This window comes from Microtus ochrogaster, unplaced genomic scaffold (assembly GCF_000317375.1).
Source record: "Microtus ochrogaster isolate Prairie Vole_2 unplaced genomic scaffold, MicOch1.0 UNK15, whole genome shotgun sequence".
Lineage (NCBI taxonomy): Eukaryota > Metazoa > Chordata > Mammalia > Rodentia > Cricetidae > Microtus > Microtus ochrogaster.
The window spans coordinates 1775680-1794474 of NW_004949113.1; the positions used below are offsets into that span (position 1 = coordinate 1775680).

The 18795-nt window shown below is 49.8% G+C and overlaps 1 protein-coding gene across 2 annotated transcripts in view; it reads left to right on the top strand.

Annotated features, from left to right (window-relative positions):
- The window catches only part of Gpt2 (glutamic--pyruvic transaminase 2), a 34597-nt gene that overhangs the window by 13040 nt on the left and 2762 nt on the right, over nt 1-18795 (top strand). For both annotated transcript variants that reach the window (XM_013353728.2, XM_005367014.3), the window contains 7 exons: nt 3248-3378; nt 5553-5796; nt 9849-9928; nt 11988-12124; nt 13720-13894; nt 15917-16072; nt 16568-16680. In XM_013353728.2, coding sequence (XP_013209182.1) covers nt 3248-3378; nt 5553-5796; nt 9849-9928; nt 11988-12124; nt 13720-13894; nt 15917-16072; nt 16568-16680 — 1036 coding nt within the window. The remainder of the gene's footprint in view (nt 1-3247; nt 3379-5552; nt 5797-9848; nt 9929-11987; nt 12125-13719; nt 13895-15916; nt 16073-16567; nt 16681-18795) is intronic.

The following is an 18795-nucleotide window of genomic DNA, read 5'->3' on the forward strand; positions in this document are numbered from 1 at the left end:
TGAGACAAGGTTTCACTGTAGCTTTGGAGCCTGTCCTGGAACTAGCTCTTGTAGACCAGGCTGGCCTCAAACTCACAGAAATCCACCTGCCTCCGCCTCCTGAGTGCTGGGATTAAAGGCGTGCACCACCACCTCTCAGCAAAACGGTTGTTCTTAAAGCTTTCTTAGAATGTGCACCCTAATGTTCTGAGACCTAGAGCCAAGAGTGAAACAGATATTTTTCTAAATTGCTCAATCAGGTCAGAGAACAGCTAAACCGCCCCTTGGTTCCTGCCCCCCTCTCTCCTTTTGTGCTTTGTCTCCTGTGGGCTCTGTGCGTACCTGCTGGCCATGGTGACCCTGTCAACACCCTTGGTATGGGTGCTGTGGTATCTGTCTTAGGAAGAGGCCAGTGCCCCTGCTTCCCTGCCTGCCAGCCTGGGGGCTAAATCTTCTGGTGCAGAGGAATTGCTTTTCCTTTACCCTCCTCCCAGCACGGAGGACAAACATATTTCTCAAAACCCTGTGGCCCTGAGGTCTCCAGAAGTTCCGCAGGAGAGGCAGGCGAAGAGGAGGGGAGTTTGCTTTGTGCGTGTCTAATGTGAGGGGATAGGGAGTGCACCTTGGTTCCACCCACTAACCCTCATTTGCTGACTTTTGTTCCTCTTTGTCAGCTAAGCTCGGGGGTAGTAAGAGGCTGTGTCTGTGGAAGGGCTGCCTTGGGGTGTTATCTGAGGAAACCAGTAGACCAGAAGGGCTTTGTGGCTTACACTGGACTCTGTCTCAGGAGCTCGTGAATACAGATGAGGGAAACACATTCTGAGCCTTTCCTTCTCATCTTTAGAGTAGGAACTATTTTGTCTTCTCCTCCTGGACTTGTGAGAAAGGCTGATGTGTTGGCTAGAGCCTCCTGGTAGATGTCGAGACACAGCCAGGCTCTGCCCGCTGTAAGGAGGAGTTAGTGTGCTCATTCTAACGGTGATATTGAGCGGCCAGTGAGAGCAGAGCCTTCGGCAGCCCAAACTGTTTTCCCGCCATAGAATTAAAAGGAAGTAGAATGTGTCCGTGTTTTCTAGGAACATGCTGACCAGAGTACCAATTGCTGAATATACATATGAAGGGTTTTAATTTTAAACATTTTTATTTTATGTCTATGGGCATTTTTGTCTGCATGTATGTCTGTGCACCATTTGTAAGCCTTGTGTCTGGAGGTGAGGAGAGGGCATTGGATCTCCTGGAACTTGAAATTCGAGATGGTTGTGAGTCACTGTGGATGTGGAGAGTTGAAGCCAGGTCCCCTGGAAGAGCAGTCAGTGTCCTCGGCCACTAAACCATCTCCCCAGTCCATTTTTATCTGTTTTAATGTATGCGTATGTTTATGCCTGCTTCTCTGTATGTGCCCCAGGTGTGTGCATTGCCGTGGGCCAGAAGAGGGGTTGACTCCCCTGGAACCGCAGTTCCAAGCAGCAGTGAACCACCACGTGGGTGCTGAGCATTGAACCTGGGTCCTCTGCAAGGCCCCATGTGTGAAGCCTTAGAGTTCAGCCATGCTTTTCTCATGACTCTTAAAATCGTGTTTTACTTGGCAGGGTGTGGTGACATGCCCTTTAACCCCAGTAGTCATGAAGCAGAGGTAGGCAGGTTTTTTTGTTTTGTTTTGTTTTTGAGACAGGGTTTCTTGGTGTAACAGTCCTAGCTGTCCTGGAACTAGCTCTTGTAGACCAGGTTGGCCTTGAACTCACAGAGATCTGCCCGCCTCTGCTTCCCAAGTGCTGGGATCAAAGGTGTGTGAGATAGACAGATCTTATAAACTGGAGGCCAGCTAGAGCTACATGGAGACCCTGTCCTTAAAAAAAAAAAAATGCAAGTGTGTTTTTTACTAGTGCTTTCTTTTTTGTCCATCTGACAAGCAGTTCAGCCCTTAGGTTGTGTCCTGGCTTTAATATTAAATAAATATTTAATATCTAAATATCCAGAGGCAGTGGGAGCTGTGAGCATTGTCTGACCTGACTCTGGGCACATAGCATGTCCCAGCTGCTATCCCTCACACTGAGGGACGCCAGCCATTGAGGTGAATAGTTTGTGTGCTCGTGGAGTGTATTAACACTTTTGAGAGAAGCAAACACTAACAATAGTCCGGGGCTGGAGAGACGGCTTAGCCATCTGTACTGCTTTTGCAGAGGACTAGGGCTCAGTTCCCAACACCCATGTTAGGCTGCTCACAACTGCCTTTAACTCTTGCTCCAGGGGTAGGGGGTGGGGTGTCCTTATGGCTTCTGCAGGCGCCTGTACTCACGTACATAGATACATACACATTCATGCAATTCTTAAGAAAATAATTACTATGAATTTTATATGTATGTGTTATTCCCAGCCTTCATGACTCATTGGATAAGGGACAGAAAGCTACAGGATTACATCAAGGGGTCCGAATGTAGAGGGAAAGTTTAAGAAGGCAAATTGGAGCTTGATGTGATAGTGCACACACCTTTAATCTCAACACTCGGGAGGCAGAGGCAGGCAGATCTCTGTAAGTTTGAGGACAGTGACTTTCAGGCCAGCTTAGGCTACGTGTAGAGACCCTGCCTCAGAAAAACAGGAAGAACAAAAGGGGACAGGTTGGCACGTGAGCTCAAGAAGAGGATGAGCAAAAGAGAGGTTGCAGGTGCATGGCAGACAGAGGGAGCCTGTGGGTAAAGACCTTGGGGTGCAGCACGGTGTGACCCAGTGGAAGGGACCGGGTTATTCAGGGTGGCGAGGCAATCTGGCAATGGTGGTGTGTGCCAGTTTGTAAACTGGAACATGGGATGAGCACTCAGGGAAGTGACTTCTAAGCTGAGGGGCCAGTGGTGGCTAGATACTCTAGGGTCAGTCTCCAGAGCTTAGAGCCCTGAGCTACTTTGGAGGACTAGTATCAACCCATTCTCTCAAGTTCTGTAGACCCATGAGTAAGCACCTAACTAAAGCATAGAAACCCCAGATCTAATGGGTACTGTGTCATAAAGCATGTCTGTATCACGGGTAGGGGCACTGCCGGCATAGTAGAAGCCAGGGCTTACTGCGTAATAGATGCTCAGTAAACACTGGGTAGAAGAGCCCAAATGAGTAGGTAAGCAGCTTGCTGTAGTTCCAGAGCCCGGAGCCGTGGGAAAGAGGCCCTACTTTGGTGTCCGCAGCCATCTTTACCCCCAGCTAATTATACGGGTACCACACTCATTTCGTTGCACTAGACATCTTACCTCTAATTATCTCGCTTGCTGTTTCACAGGATCCTACAGTGCCAGCCAGGGTGTTAACTGCATCCGTGAAGATGTGGCAGCCTTTATCACCAGGAGAGACGGTGTGCCTGCCGACCCGGACAACATCTACCTGACCACTGGAGCTAGCGACGGTATTTCTGTATGTACAGAGATGGCCCATTCTTAGCCCGGTGTTCATTCGCGAGATGAACAAGTTAGGACCGGGGGTTTGAACTAACTGGCCAGGAGACAGGCTCGGTGGGCAGAGTGAGTCGTCCTCTGGTATCCCTGTCCCAGTAACTTCTAGTCCCTGATAGTCTCATGACCCTGGATACCACCACAGCTTCGGTTTTCTTCCAGAGGATCGATCCACCAGCAGGCCCAACTGGTGGGGAGCTGTAGGGTGTGAGGGTGCCCCTTGGCCTCCATTGTCCTCCTCTGCTGGGCGTTGTGCTGGGTGCTGGGGAGACCTTAGGTTCACTACTTGGCCTTGGCCTACACGCCAGGGTTAATGACAGTCTAGCATTGACACCGCATACGTAAAGGTCACCTCATGAGTTCTCAGTTTCTGTTAGACCAAGTGCTGCCATGGCCGCAGCAGGAACTGTTAGACCAAGTGCTGCCATGGCCGCAGCAGGAACTGTTAGACCAAGTGCTGCCATGGCCGCAGCAGGAACTGTAGAAGGCTCCGCTGAAGAAGACTAAACGATGCAGGAATGGGCTGGGGAAGGTGGGAGAGGGAGAGTTTTCTTAGCTGAAGATCGGTGTATGAAAAGAACTTGGTCCGGAAAGAGGCTTAGTGTTGTGGAGATGAACTCAAGGTGGGTGAGCTCACACAGTGAAGGATAGTGACCAGAAACAGGATCAGGGAAGCAAGTAAGGCTAGTTCTGTGGATCCTAGAGACCGTGCTAGGGATTCAGGTCAGCCTAAGAAGGCTAGGGAACCATTGCCACCTCAGTAAAGGGAGGGAGGCCCCACGACTCAGTCAGCATTCAGTTCAACGTGGGCCTTGCCAGGAAGAGCCAAGTAACAGGAAGTGAGGAAGCACGTAGGAGGAGAGAGAAGAGCTGGCTCAGACTGGGAGGCAGTCAGGAGGGCACGGGCATGTGGACTGGAATCTGTGGTTACACGGCTGAAGAGTCAACAATGGCATGAGGGTGGGCAGACTGGAATCCGTGGTTACGTGGCTGAAGTCTGAAATTCTAGGCTTGGGGAAAGGGCTCGTGGCCTCCTGGGCTTTGTCAGCTTGTTTTGTTTCCTCTTTAGTGCTGAGGGTCAAACCTGGCCCTCGGTATACTAGGCGAGTGCTGGGCCACTTAGCTGCACACACCTTGGTCCTCCATTCACCTTTGGTGTGTTTCTCTCTGGCTCCGGTTCTGTGCTAAGTGCCTTAGCCAGTGTATTCTTCCCACGTGAGCAGCTGTTATTATCCTTTCTGACTTACTGGGGGCCTTTGTCTCCTGAGCTCACAGATTCTTGTTTTGATGTTGAGTGCTTGTTTCCCAAAGCCTTTCAAATAGATAAGTTGATCTCCTACCTCCTGGAGCCCCTGAGGAAGTAGGCCCAGAGAGAGTGAGATGTCATGTTTCCCATTCTGGTGGGATTCTCGCAGCAAAGAATTGAACCTGCTTGCTGGTGGTGCCATTTCAACAGTCTTCTCTTTAGAAGTCCGTCCAGCCGTTGTGGGCAACTGATGGTTATTGATAACGTAGAGTTTAAATGAGATTATCAGGGTGAGGTCAGAATAACTCTAGGGCAGGACCATCTGGGATACTGTGTTTTAGAAAGAGATTGTTTGGTTGGTTGGGCTTTTGGAGACAGGATCTCACAATGTAGCCCAGGCTGGCCTCATGGTCATGCCTCAGCCACTGCTGTTATTGAACATATGTTGCTCCACACCTGTCAAGTGGCCAGTCCTCTACTACATGCCATATATAAGTCAAGAGCTTTAACACATGTGGTTTTTTTAAATATTTCTTTATTTACGTATCATGTATACAATATTCTGTCTGTGTGTATGCCTGTAGGCCAGAAGAGGGCACCAGACCCCATTACAGATGGTTGTGAGCCACCATGTGGTTGCTGGGAATTGAACTCAGGACCTTTGGAAAAGCAGACAACGCTCTTAACCTCTGAGCCATCTCTCCAGCCCCAACACATGTGTTTTGTACTGTCTACTTCAGCTCTCATGTTCCAGCTAAGGAAACGGAAGCAGGCAGCAGGGCCCCTGGTGGAGAGAGAGCTGGGGCTGGGCCGCCTCAGGCTTGTCTGCTCGTTGCCTCTGGAAGGATGAGAAGCAGCAAGGGCCCTGTAGATGTTACCTTTTGTTGCAGACGATCCTGAAGCTCCTGGTCTCTGGGGGCGGCAAGTCCCGGACAGGCGTGATGATCCCCATCCCCCAGTACCCCCTCTACTCCGCGGTCATCTCCGAGCTGGATGCCATCCAGGTGAACTACTACCTAGACGAGGACAACTGCTGGGCCTTGAATGTGGACGAGCTCCGGCGGGCGGTGCGGCAAGCCAAGGACCACTGTGACCCCAAAGTTCTCTGCATTATCAACCCCGGGAACCCCACAGGTCTGCGCGTCACTCTCTTACCGCTTTCTCAGGGGCTCGGAGGGGCTGGTGTGTGGACGCTTGGCCACTAAAGAACTGAAGGACGCAGGCCCTCTCTGTGCCAGTTTCCTGATTCGTTTCACATTTGCTAACAGCTATAGAGCTCGCTTCAGGCCACCTCAGGAGATGAGAAGCAGGCAGCCTTTTGCTTTTTTTCTCTTTCTTTCTTTCTTTCTTTCTTTCTTTCTTTCTTTCTTTCTTTCTTTCTTTCTTTCTTTCTTTCTTTCTTTCTTTTGTTCTTTCTTTCTTTTCTTTTTTTTTTGTTTTTTGTTTTTGTTTTTGAGGGTTGTGTTACCAACAGGACCTGCTCTTTTTCATAGTCTACCTCCATTTGTAAAGTCTCATCTCCTCAAGATTCTGCACACAAACGTCACCCTCCAGCCCGGGGCACAGCACATTTACTTCCTCTTGTTTTTCTCACTGGGTTTCAGAATGCTGGTGTGTGGAGTTTGGTTGTTCCTTTGAGAAGAAAATGCCATATTAAAAACAAGCAAACAAACAAACAAAAAAGCCTCTTTCTAGAAGTTGAAAAAAATGCCCCAAATTTTGCATGTTTTTCTTAGAAAAAAAAGTATCCAGTCCTGCCTGTTTTGACCCCCAAGCTGCTGGTTCCTGTGGCTCCAGGGTTATTTGGATGAGAGAACAGGAACTCCCTTCTCTTTCTTTGTTGAGCTAAGTTGGAGTGGGGCCAAAATACATCAGAATTGGTTGTGGAATCTGCTTCTCCGAAACGTGAGCTGATGCTTCAATAAGCTGAAAACAACCACTTTAATTCCTAAATGCAGCCAAGGTGCATCTGGTGCAAACACTGGTGTGCGTGCTCCAGTGCCTTGTAGCAGGGATAAAGAGTCTAGTCTACCCATGATGCAGTACAGGGAAAAGACACGGGACTCTGTTCTCAATCAGGCTGTAGATCAGTATCACAAAGCGAGCTTGGAAAACCTCCCAGGTCAGTCCAGACATCAGTGTTCTTAATCCTGAGACCTGCTTCTTTAGGACACCGGCTCCTAAACTTTGAGCTCGTTAAAGTACAGAAGGTGGACTCCGCTCACCCGTATTTTAATGACTGGGGTAGGGCTGGAGAACTGGCAGGTCCACCCAGTCCAAGATGACACTTGTGCTGATCCCAGGGCCGAACTTGGAACGGCAAGTCCGGCAGCACTTGTATGCTGAGTCGGCTCTTGAGTCAGTTCCTGTCTGTTTCTTTGGAGACAGTGAATTCCTATCTGGCCTGTACTGGCTGTGTCATCCAGGCAGACCTCAGAGTCACAGCAGCCCTACTCCTCCGCCTCCGAGTGCTGAGATTACAGGCATAAGCCACGCGCATGTCTTCTGAGTCAGGATTTTCTACCCTGTAAATCTTTTTACCTCCCTGCCTGGGAGGACATACCTCCACCAAAGACTTGCCTGTTGTGAGTAAAGGGACTCTGTGAATGTGTATTATTATATGTAATCATTCTCTCTCTCTCTCTCTCTCTCTGTTTTGTTTGAGGTAGGGTCTCTCTATGTAGTCTTGGCTGTCCTGGAACTAGCTCTTGTAGACCAGGCTGGCCTCAAACTCACAGAGATCCGCCTGCCTCTGCCTTCCGAGTGCTGGGTTAATACGCCACCACCTCCCGGCTTTATAACCCTTATGAAGAGTGATTTATGAGTAAACACCATCCGCCCTTCTTCTCTGAGGCCTTAATGTTTGGAAATCAGTCCGCTGCTAGGGGAGGGTTGGCAGGAAAAGGAAACTTCCCAACTACATACCATAACCAGCTCAGCTAAAGATGTCAACATAGCCAGGGTGCTTTGGGTTTCAAGAGAGAAACCTGCCTCAAAACTGAAAGGCCGTATGGTGGAACCTGACGTCTCGTCATAAAACGGTCATCTGAATCAGCTTTCGTGTGGGAAGTACCTCAGTTCACATCTCTGCTCTGCTGTCCTCTGAGTCGGATTCCTTCTTAGAATCTGTCCTTGGGGGGCCTTCAGCAGCTCCATCCCTTGCTCATCAGGTGAAACCTTGGAGTCCATCTTTCCCTGTGATTTCACTGAGAGTCCTAGGGTACTTACTGGCCCATCTCTGAACCAGTCAAATCACTAGGACTTTGATAACACAGATCTTTCCTTTATTCACTCAGAAGTCCTTCTTGGACTGGCCTTGAACTTGTATCTCTCCTGCTTCAGCATACAGTGCTTGGATTAGAAGTGTGTATCTAGGCCAGGACCTTTTATCTCCTGCTATGCGGTCTTCACAAGGCAGCTGTGGTATGCTGCAGGAGGGAGGAGGTAATCACAGATGTTCTTATCCGTTTGTAGGGAATTGCTTAGGCCCATCTTCTGGTGTGCTGCTCTTAGGGGCCGGCTTTTTGGACCTGTAAGCAAAGTTGAGTCTTATGTCTCCCCCAGCTGGGCATAACATAGCCCCTATAAAACCACGTAAATTATTCTCCATAACTTTTCATGTTTGTCTCTTCAGTGTCTTCATGGCTGTGTCCTAGTGATTGCTGGATTCTGGGCCCCGGTAAACATAAGCCAGTTTCTTCAAGTGTGCATCATGTATATCAGTGGAATCTTTGCATCCCTTCAATCTCCTTTCCGCCACCAGGCTGAGCCCATTTCAAGGCTCTGATCCTTCAGTTTCTCTTTGTGTTCCCCTTAGCATTCTGTGGACACGTGTTTGCACATTCTGATGCTCACATCTCTGCTTGCATTCCTTTAGGATGAGGGTAGGAGATCACAAGACCCACAGAAGGTTTGTCAGTAGGCTCTACCCACAAAGAGGTCAGCCCCTGTCTGCGAGAGTAATGCTGGTTCCGTATAGAAACCAGGGCCTGGCACTCTGCTGGAGTCCCAGAGCCCTGAGTTCCCTGCTTAGGAAGCCTGGTTGGCACTCGATGGCCAAAGAAAAGTCAGTCCCTTACTAAAGAAACTGGCTTATTGCTTAAGTAGTGGAAGGTAGAAATCCTGGCTGAATCATTATAAGATACATTTCTGTTTTTATAGATATTCTCATATCATTCCATAGATAGGTATATAGACATTTTTTTCTTTTTAGTCAAAAGGTAATAGTCTACATGCTTTTCTGATTTAGGGTGTCTATACATGCAGGAATAATACATGCATATATGTTTATGTTTGTGCATATATGCGTCACACAGCATAGATTTGCTGTACATACAATCAGCCCGATTGAGCACACCGGAAATCCCTGGTGTCCCACTCAAAATGAGGAGAAACTACAGGGGAAAGCTCCACCTCCATCCTCTTCCCCTTTGCCCTCTGCTCTGGTGGTGTGCCCGTAGGCTGCTGACTTAGCCATCCTGCCGTTTGCACCCGTTCTCTGACATGCGTGGTGGGTGTCTTCCCTGCCGGTGTTGAGGCACGTCCTGAAGGAGGCCAAGGAGAATCGCAGTGTGCTCTCTCAGGGTCCCCAGTGGGGCCAGTTCTCTGCAGTAGCCTTTGGCAGGGGACACCAGCCTGGCTCGTTCATTTGGTATTCTGCAAGTACCGCTTTGAACAGTTGCCAGCTCTGAGGGTAGATGATGAGCTGGGATGAGCCTGTCGCTTCCTTGTGGGCGTGTGCACCTGCCTTTCTGGGAAGACACCCACAGTTCTTCAGTAACTCCAGCTCAGTTACCATATCAACCAGTGCAGTTTTCTGCATTGCTTGCTGCTGGTGCGTAGTAGAGGAGTCGTGGGGAGCTAATGAAGTTAACGCCTTTGTTTTATTTTCCTGCTCACCGTGACAGGTTCGTGCCTTTCTGTCCTCCAGAAAAGACAAACACATGTGCACACCCCAGTCGTAAGACTAACCAAAAAGCTAGGTGTGGAATACTTTTCCTTGCCCGTGCCTGACTTCATTAAACTAGGCAGGAGTGGAGCCCATAGGCATGACCGGGGCTTGGTTTCACTGCTCCTGGGATCTCCAGGGAATTTAGGACACCCACGTGATTTGGGTGGGAGTATTACTTGGGGCCAACTTCAGTAGCAATACAACCTACATTTTGGTTTTTTTGGGGATTTTGTAGGCCAGGTACAAAGCAGAAAGTGCATAGAAGATGTGATTCACTTTGCCTGGGAAGAGAAGCTTTTCCTACTGGCTGATGAGGTAAGAGCAGTCCCAGAGATGGCGGGCAAGCTCAGAGAGGGAGGGGGCGAGCCTGCGCTGCTAGGGGAGGGATTCAGATCTGATCATTCTATAGCCAGAGAGAAGTTTCTAGGCAGAATGATTCTGGCAAGCAAAGATGAGGATGTACATTCTTAATCTATGAATTTGGACAACGAATTATCTCTCTGTTGACTTGGACTCTAGCTATAGTGTACACACACACACACACACACACACACACACACACACACACACACACATTCTCCATGTATACGGAGATAGGGAGAGGGAGACTGAGACTCTGCTATGTAACCCAGGCTACCCTAGAACTCACTGTGTAGCCCAGGCTGGCTTTAAACTCACAGCAACCCTGGTGCTTCAGTCTCCCAGTGCTGAGAGCTTTAAAGTTGTCAGCTTTAAAGTTGCTTTCAACTTGGAGAATGATGATGATAATGATGATGATGATGATGATGATGATGGGGTCACAGGTCACAGGCTAGACCCTGGACTCAAATTATGTCTTCCGAATCCTTCTTTCATCTCTGTGTGTCAGCCCCATATCTTTCCAGTCTAGCTTTGATCCTTGTGGTTCCAGTAAGTTTACGCCTGATTGATTCAACTTGAGCTACGATTATTAAAGCAATCACTGTTGCCTGGGGTTGTAATATGCAGATTGGCCATACCTAGGCAAGGTGCAGGATGTCTGCCCTGTTCTTCCCCAACGTCCACCCGGAAAGCCAGGGAGGACCTTCCCGGAGGGAACTCCCTGGGCTCGTACCTAAGAGCCGGCTGTAGCTGCCCTGCGGCAGAGATGGCCGATGCCACTCCCAGTGTACAGTTCTTTTTTTTTTTTTTTTTTGGTTTTTCAAGACAAGGTTTCTCTGTGGTTTTGGAGCCTGTCCTGGAACTAGCTCTGTAGACCAGGCTGGTCTCGAACTCACAGAGATCCGCCTGCCTCTGCCTCCCGAGTGCTGGGATTAAAGGCGTGCGCCACCACCTCCCGGCCCAGTGTACAGTTCTGAGCTCTCTTGGTAGTTCTCACCTTCTGTCTCGTTTACTCTCCAACCGCCGGCGAGCCTGTGAGGACCTCGGGTCTGTAACTGTAATTTCTTAAACCCCAGTCATGCTTTGTCCGCTCGGGAAGAAGGAAACCGAGGACCCACCGTGTTCCGTTGTCAGTTTATCTTTGTTGGTGCATGTTTTCTGGCTAGCCGTAGTTTCGAGCTACTATTTTCTCTCCTCCTTGAGCACCCCGCAATGTTACCACATTTAAATAGTCGTAATTAACCACAGACCTAAAAGCCTTAATTTCTAAAAGGAAAAGAAAAGGCAACAGAGAGACCTCGGGATTAGGACAATGTACTAACCATCCCACTGGTCTGGGAGGAGGGTTGGTCCTCAGCCGTTGAGGTGGAAGCTTGCCTGATTTTCCCACTGGTCCCGAAAGCCAGTTTCCCTGGCTATGGAACCGGCAGGGTGGTACTTGTAGGCCTTGAGTGCCAGATCTAGACACAGGGGAGAACGAAGCGCGTGGGCCCTGCTCTGGCAGAAAGAGCAGAGGCGAAGACAAATGGTTCCAAACCTGGTAAGTGGCATAAAGCACACCTGACGGAGTGTACCCCTAAAACAGAGAAAGCGGAGGACGGGAGATGGCTGGCACTTTGCGTCACTAGACAAGTGAACAGTGCTTTAGAAGAAGAGTCTGTGTGGGAGGCTGGGGGTACCCGGTGCCATCACTCCCGATGTGTCAAACAGGCAGGCTGGAGATTGGGTATGGGAAGCGTAAGGAATGTCAGGGAAGCATCCAGTCTGAGGCTTTTCCCTTGCTTGGTCTGGAAGGTTCCTTCAGGTACATTCTGGCTTATCTGTGGAATTAGCCTTGGAAGCTGGGCTTGTTGGTTTGTTCAAGGCTGGACTTTGTGACCTACCTCTGACCGACAGGTTCACGCGGTGCCTGTGCACCCCTCTTGGGTGTGGACCCTTGGCTGCTCTTGGCCACAGCCTGTGTTTGTCCAGGCCTTCCAGGAGAACTCACTGCCCTGTCGTGTTCCCACTGCAGGTCTACCAGGACAACGTGTACTCTTCCGACTGCCGCTTCCACTCCTTTAAGAAAGTGCTTTACCAGATGGGGCACGAGTACTCCAGCAACGTGGAGCTCGCGTCCTTCTACTCCACCTCCAAGGGCTACATGGGCGAGTATGTTGGCCTCCCCTCCTCTGCCGCCGCTGGCGGGCCTGTTGTCCCCGCTCTGCTCCCTCCTTTCTGCCTGACCCTGTGGCCCACGGGTTGGAAAGCAGCCCCTATCCTTGGCTGCAGCTCTGAGAGTCAGGAGACGGACAGGCCGCACCCCCCTGGCAGATCTAGTGGTGTAAGAGCAGGGGCTCAAGTGACCTGCAGCCGTGCTCAGACCAGACTCTGGGTAAGGGACAGAAATGAATACAGTTTCCCATAGCAGCTCTGAGCCTGGGATCTTCTGCTCTGACCCTGACTGAAGTCTGAGGGCCCATGAAGAGAGGGGCTGGGTGGACAGGTACCAAGCTCCGCGTCCAAGGCTGCCTTAGCGTAGGATTGTAAGGCTGAAGGACCAGTCTGGGGTCCATCTTTGTTTATTTGACTAGGATTCACCGAGCACCCTGAGTTTGTAGCACTGTAACATACATGTAACATACATGGCCAATATGTTATTGAGGAGTGAAGAGCAAAGAGGAAGGTCATGTGGCAGGTGGAGAGCTGAGGTCCCAGAGGAGGTAGACATGCCGGAAGCTGGGACTGGAGTTGCAGGAAGGGAGACATTTGGAGGAAGAACGTCCTGGGCAGAGGGAATGGCATATGAAGTCTGAAGGAATATTTTGCCTAGGTCAAGGGAACCGTCTCCTTAGATTGTTCTTGACTTAATTTGATGTAGACTAGTATGTGGATTAGGTTTCAGGGCAAGCAGCTATAACAAAATGGCCCTAAAGTATAGAGGCTCCAAAAGGGTGAAAATCTATCTATTTTTGACATAATGCTATAGTAATAGGAGCGGTGGGGCTGCGTCCCTAGCACCCTGGTCACCTGGCTAGCTTATGCCCCGAAATAACAACACACAAACTGTATTCATTTAAACACTGCCTGGCCCTTTAGCTCTAGCCCTTACTGGCTAATTCTGATATCCCGATCAACCCATCTCTAATAATCTGTGAGCACCGGTCTTAGTGAGCACCGGTCTTACCGGGAGTGTTCTAGCCTACGTCCATCCTGGGTCGGAGCTTCATCACGTTCATCTTCCCGGGAGCGGGGAGCATGGTGTCTCTCTGAGGCGTCTGCCCCCAAGAGGAGAGCTGTCGAGTCTGAGCTCACTTCCTCTTCCTCCCAGCATTCTGTTCTGTTTACTCCACCCACCTATGTTCTAAGCTATGAGCCCAAGCAGCTTGTTTATTACTTAACCAATGAAATCAACAGATTGATATATGACACTCCCACATCATAATGCTTCAAAGAATCAAGGAAAACAAGGCTGTGCTCCTCGGGGTCATTCGAGGACTGTGGCTTGCGAGTCTGCTTCCTCAACACGTGGTCTCCATCTTTAGGGTGAGGGCTGTCTGTAGTCTCTGTCTCCGGCTCCCCGGAAACAGGAAGGGAAGAAAGGAAGGCGAGCACTAGCTTTTCTTTGTAGGAAAGTGACCTCATCCCAATACCTGTTTCCCTACCCCTGGCAAGAGCTCAGCCACAGCCGCCTGCCTGGTACTCAGGGTGTGGCGGTACAGAGTCTGCCTTCCTGTAACTGGTGCTCCCTCTCGCCGATTCTGCAGGTGCGGCTACCGAGGGGGCTACATGGAGGTGATTAATTTGCACCCTGAGATCAAAGGGCAGCTGGTAAAGCTACTGTCGGTTCGCCTCTGCCCGCCCGTGTCTGGACAAGCAGCCATGGACATCGTCGTGAATCCCCCTGTCCCAGGCGAGGAGTCCTTCGAACAGTTCATCAGGGTGAGTCCGCGTGACCCAGCTGCGTCACTGCTGTTGTCAGGGTCACGGTTCCTGACCAGCTACATTTGATGGTGTGTCTGTGGGTGTCCGTCCGTGTTCATCCTTCAGGGGTCACCCATGATGTCTCGTGGTGGCTGAACCACTCTCATGAGTTAAGTCCAAAAGTGCAACGGAGTGTGTTTAGAAGTGGGAAGAATGTTCTCTTCTTTCTCGCCTGTGTGTATTGTAAGTGGGGAGGATCCCAGGAGAGCCCCCTGTCTGGCAAACATTTTTGTTACTAACCTGAAAAGAAGGGGAAGTAGATAGGCACAGAGTATCGGTTTAAAAAGCAACAATAAAACCATTTTAGATTGTACAGTCTAAAAGTCAGTTCCCAGACTGTATAAATTCATCTCTCTCTCTCTCTCTCTCTCTCTCTCTCTCTCTCTCTCTCTCTCTCTTTCTCTCTCTCACGCACACACACATTGGAGGGTTTAATAGCCCTGTTTTTGAGTTCACGATCCTACTGCTTCAACCTCTTAAAGGCTAGGATTCCAGGCATACACTACCACACACCCCTTCCCCCTTCACCTTTTCTCTTTCTTACAGTAAAATACAAATAACTAAACCTTTGCTCTTTTAAAATACATGGTTCTAGACTACTATAGTGAATGCCTTTAATCCCAGCACTCAGGAAACAGAAGCAGAAGGGCCTCTGTGAGTTTGAGGCCATCCTGGTCTACATAGTGAGTTCCAGGACAGTCAGAGCGCTGCCATCCCGGGAATACATGAGACAAACCAGGACAGTCAGAGCCACAGTGAGACCCCGTCTAAACAAACAGCTTCATTATGGAAAGACATTCAGATTGTGTGCAGACATCTCTCCCTCCCATCTCAAGAACTCTTCCTTCATCCCCAGCTGAAATTTCAGATCCAGTAAATGCATAGCTTCCTGGAAGCCATCGTTCTACTAGGTCTCCACGAGTCCCCTTAACATGTATATGCAGAGGTGAAATTATACAATGTTTGCTCCTCTGTGCCTGGCTTATTCCACTTGGTGCAGTGTCTCAGAAGAGCAGAAGTCTCTTTGGGGTTGAGGACTGGGTCGTATGTCGTTGCATGGCTGTGCCCCCTTTTGTTTTATCCACTCATCTTCAGGACCTACCTTTGGCACAATAGTACTTGCCAAAAGTTCGATTGATTCTATTCCGGCTGTGGACGCTTTTCCAGCTCTGCTGACTCTCTTCTCTCTGGGTCTGTGTCCGCGTACACCACACTGACAGAGACTGCAAAGGGGTAGTCCCTGGATGACATGATGGGACTGGGTTGGTCTCCAGGAGGACCCATGACTCTCATAGATGTGTTTCTAGGATATTCCTTCCAGAGCCAGGTCCATTTAGATTGACGAATGAAAAAAAATGCCTGGGAACTGAAGAGATGACTCAACAGTTAAGAGCACTGGCTGCTCTTCCAGAGGTCCTGAGTTCAATTCCCAGAAACGCAACCATCTGTAATGAGATCTGGCACCCTCTTCTGACCTGCAGGTGTACATGCAGACAACTATACATAATAAATAAATAAATCTTTTAAGAAAAAAGAAAAAAAGGAGAGAAAGGAAGAAAGAAAGAAAGAAAGAAAGAAAGAAAGAAAGAAAGAAAGAAAGGAAGGAAAAAAAATCCCAGCCGGGCAATGGTAGCGCACACCTTTAATCTCAGCACTCAGGAAGCAGAGGCAGGTGGATCTCTGTGAGTTCGAGGCCAGCCTGGTCTACAAGAGCTAGTTCTAGGACAGGTTCCAAAGTTACAGAGAAACCTTGTCTTGAAAAATAAAAAAAATAAAAAAAAGAAAGAAAAGAAAGAAAAAAATCCCTGCAGAAAGCCCTGTCTATCTGTCCCTATCCACCCCTTCCCCTTGCCCTATTTACTGTGCTATGCATACAGAGCTCATTTCTGTCAATGTGTTCTATTACCTATGTGTTGAAAGTACAGCCTTCCATAGCCTTACCTAGGGTTATTGATACTTGTGCTTTCTGTCCATCGTCAGGAAAAAGAATTCGTTCTTGGTAATCTGGCCGAGAAAGCGAAGCTGACAGAAGATCTGTTTAACCAAGTCCCAGGGATTCAGTGCAACCCCTTACAAGGAGCTATGTATGCTTTTCCCCGGATCCTCATTCCTGCCAAGGCTGTGGAGGCGGCTCAGGTCAGTGAAGGGTCGGCTGTCTTCCTGGCTTCGCTTGAGCTGTCTGGGTCATGGTTGGCGTTTGCTTTGGTGAGCAGCGCTGCTGGCCTTAGGGGTTCTGAACTCTGTAGGCCTCTTGGACAGATGCAGTTTACCATGTGTCCTCGAATGTCTGGGCCCCAGAACCATCTTCTTGACCGTGACTTGATATCCTGCTTTATTTTGCAGGCAGTACCGGGGGAAGGAAGGGCTCAGGCACAGAAAAGGGGGCCTGGCATTCCGCATTCTGGTTCTATCTGGCTTTGATCGCCACCTCATGGGGTCTTGATTGCCCAGGTGGGACCGCACTATGTAGCTCACTTTGGCGCTGAATTCAAGTCATTCTTGTTGAAGATTCTCAAGTGCTGGAATTATAGGTGTGAACCAAAACCAGCTCTGGCTCTGGTTTTGGTTTTAATGTGTGTGGGTCTAGTGTAGAGCCAGACATGAATCTCAAGTTCTGTCCTCCTCCCGCAGGCCCATAAGATGGCCCCAGACATGTTTTACTGCATGAAACTCCTGGAGGAGACCGGCATCTGTGTCGTGCCTGGCAGTGGCTTTGGGCAGCGAGAAGGCACCTACCACTTCAGGTAAAATATCTTCTGTGGAGGCGGGTGGTGGTGGTCCCTGGCTTGTCCAGGGCAACTTGGGTTCCTGCTTTAGAGACTGAGGGGTCTGAGCCTCTGTTCTCCTTGAGCAATCCCACCATGGCAAGCTGAGACCCTGTCAGAGAGAAGGAAAATGGGTACACTGCACAGCTGTGTTCCTGGGCTGTTCTCTCTGCCGCCTCCTGTCTCTGTCACACTCCGTGCTTCTGGGTGCGCGGGGCAAAGCCTGTGCGTTAGTTAGGTTTCTGTTACTATGGTCAGCCCCATGATGAAAAGCAACTCGGGGAGAAAGGTGTTTATTTGGTGTACAGGTTACAGTCCACGGTCAGGAGGAGCCAGTGCTGGACCCTGGAGGCAGGACCTGAAACCATGACCACAGAGGAGCCCTGCTCACTGGCTTGCTTTCCACGGCTCACTCATTCTGCTTTCTTATATAATCCAGGATGTCTGCCCGGGGATGGCACTGCCCGTGCCTGGCTGGGCCCTTCCACATCAATCATCAGACCAGTCTGATAGTTATTTTCTCAAGTGAAGTTCTTCCCAGATAACACTAGCTTGTGTCAAGTTGGCAGAAAAAGCAACCAGGACAGCCTGGCGCAGGGCAGGTGCTCTGTAGCCCCTTGGCTGCACTGTGGCCGTGGCACTACCCTAGGCCCCAAAGGCTGCCAAGGCTCCACGCTGACACAGAGGCTGTTCACAGCTATGCCTGGTCCAGCCCTGGATAGACATGAGCACGGATTCCCAGAGCTGTTCGGCAAGGGTTCCTCCCCAAGGCCAGCTCCGTTCAGTATCCGATCATTTCTCCACCGCTCCTGTGGCTGTGTATCTTGTAGCAGATGCTAAAAAAAGAAATGTCATGAGTGGCTGGCATCTGGAGCCAAGTCTTTGCTTAGTCAGAGGACACGGGCTGTGCCCTAAGAGGGACACACTGCCTACCTGACCCTTTTACCTTTGGTCAGGGTCTCTGCTGTGGTTTAAGATCCACCGGAAATGTAGAGCTGAGATTGCGGTGTAGCTCGGTGGTCGATCATGTGATGAGTGTGAGTCCCGGGTTCCATGCCCCGCGTGCCACCCAAAGTGTTGATGAGCCGGGAAGTCTGTTGTCGGGGCCAGAGGGAGAGCTGAGTTACTGTGGCAACTGGAGATGTCTGTGAAGTGAAAGCTGAGATTTGAGGCTGGCTTCCTGTCAGAAGCTGGACCCTGGAACACACATGCACACCCAAAGAGTCAAATGTTTAATTTCTGAAGAAGGAAAAAAAAAGAGTAAGAGTCATACTCTAGGATTAGAAAATAGTTTGTCCATTTGTCTAGCATCCATGAAACCCTAAATCCAATCCCTAGCACCACAAAAATGGGGGGGGGGCTCATATTCTAGAAAGTTCTATACTAGTCAGAATGTGGTGCCCTAGATGGATGTGGTGGTGCATGCACTTTAAGATGCTGAGGCAGAAGAATTACTGTAACCTCAAGGCCAGCCTGAGCAGCAGGTGAATTCCAGAACAGCCAGTCCCATATGAGACCTTGTTTTATAAAGGAGGAAGAAAAGGTGGGAGTGGGGGGGTAAGGGAGAGTCCAAGGCAGGTAGATCTCTGAGTTCAAAGCCAGTCTGGCCTACATAGCAAGTTCTAAGGACAGCTGGGGCTACATACAGAGACCCAGTCTTAACCACAACAAAACCCAATAAGCAAAACAATGGTGCTGGCCTTTTGTAGTAACGAAAGATACATTTTGGTGAGTTGATCCAGTTCGTTGCTTTAGTAGACAGGTCTCACCGTAGTGAAAGTGTCTGTGTACAAGCCACTGTGGAGGTATGTGTCTCTATTCCCAGCTTCCTGGAGGCTGAGGCTTAGGGCTTCATGGCTCTTCTCGACAGCTTGTGAGATTGGGAAGAAGGCCTAGGGGAGACAGTAGTTTCACAAATGAGAGGCTCCCTCTAAATCAGACAAGGTGGGGCCCTGTGTCCACAAAGGGACCTCCCAACCTCGTCACTCTCCCGACCTCGTCATTCTCCCGACCTTGTCACCCTCCTGACCTCGTCACCCTCCCAACCTCGTCACCCTCCCGACCTCGTCACCCTCCCGACCTCGTCACCCTCCC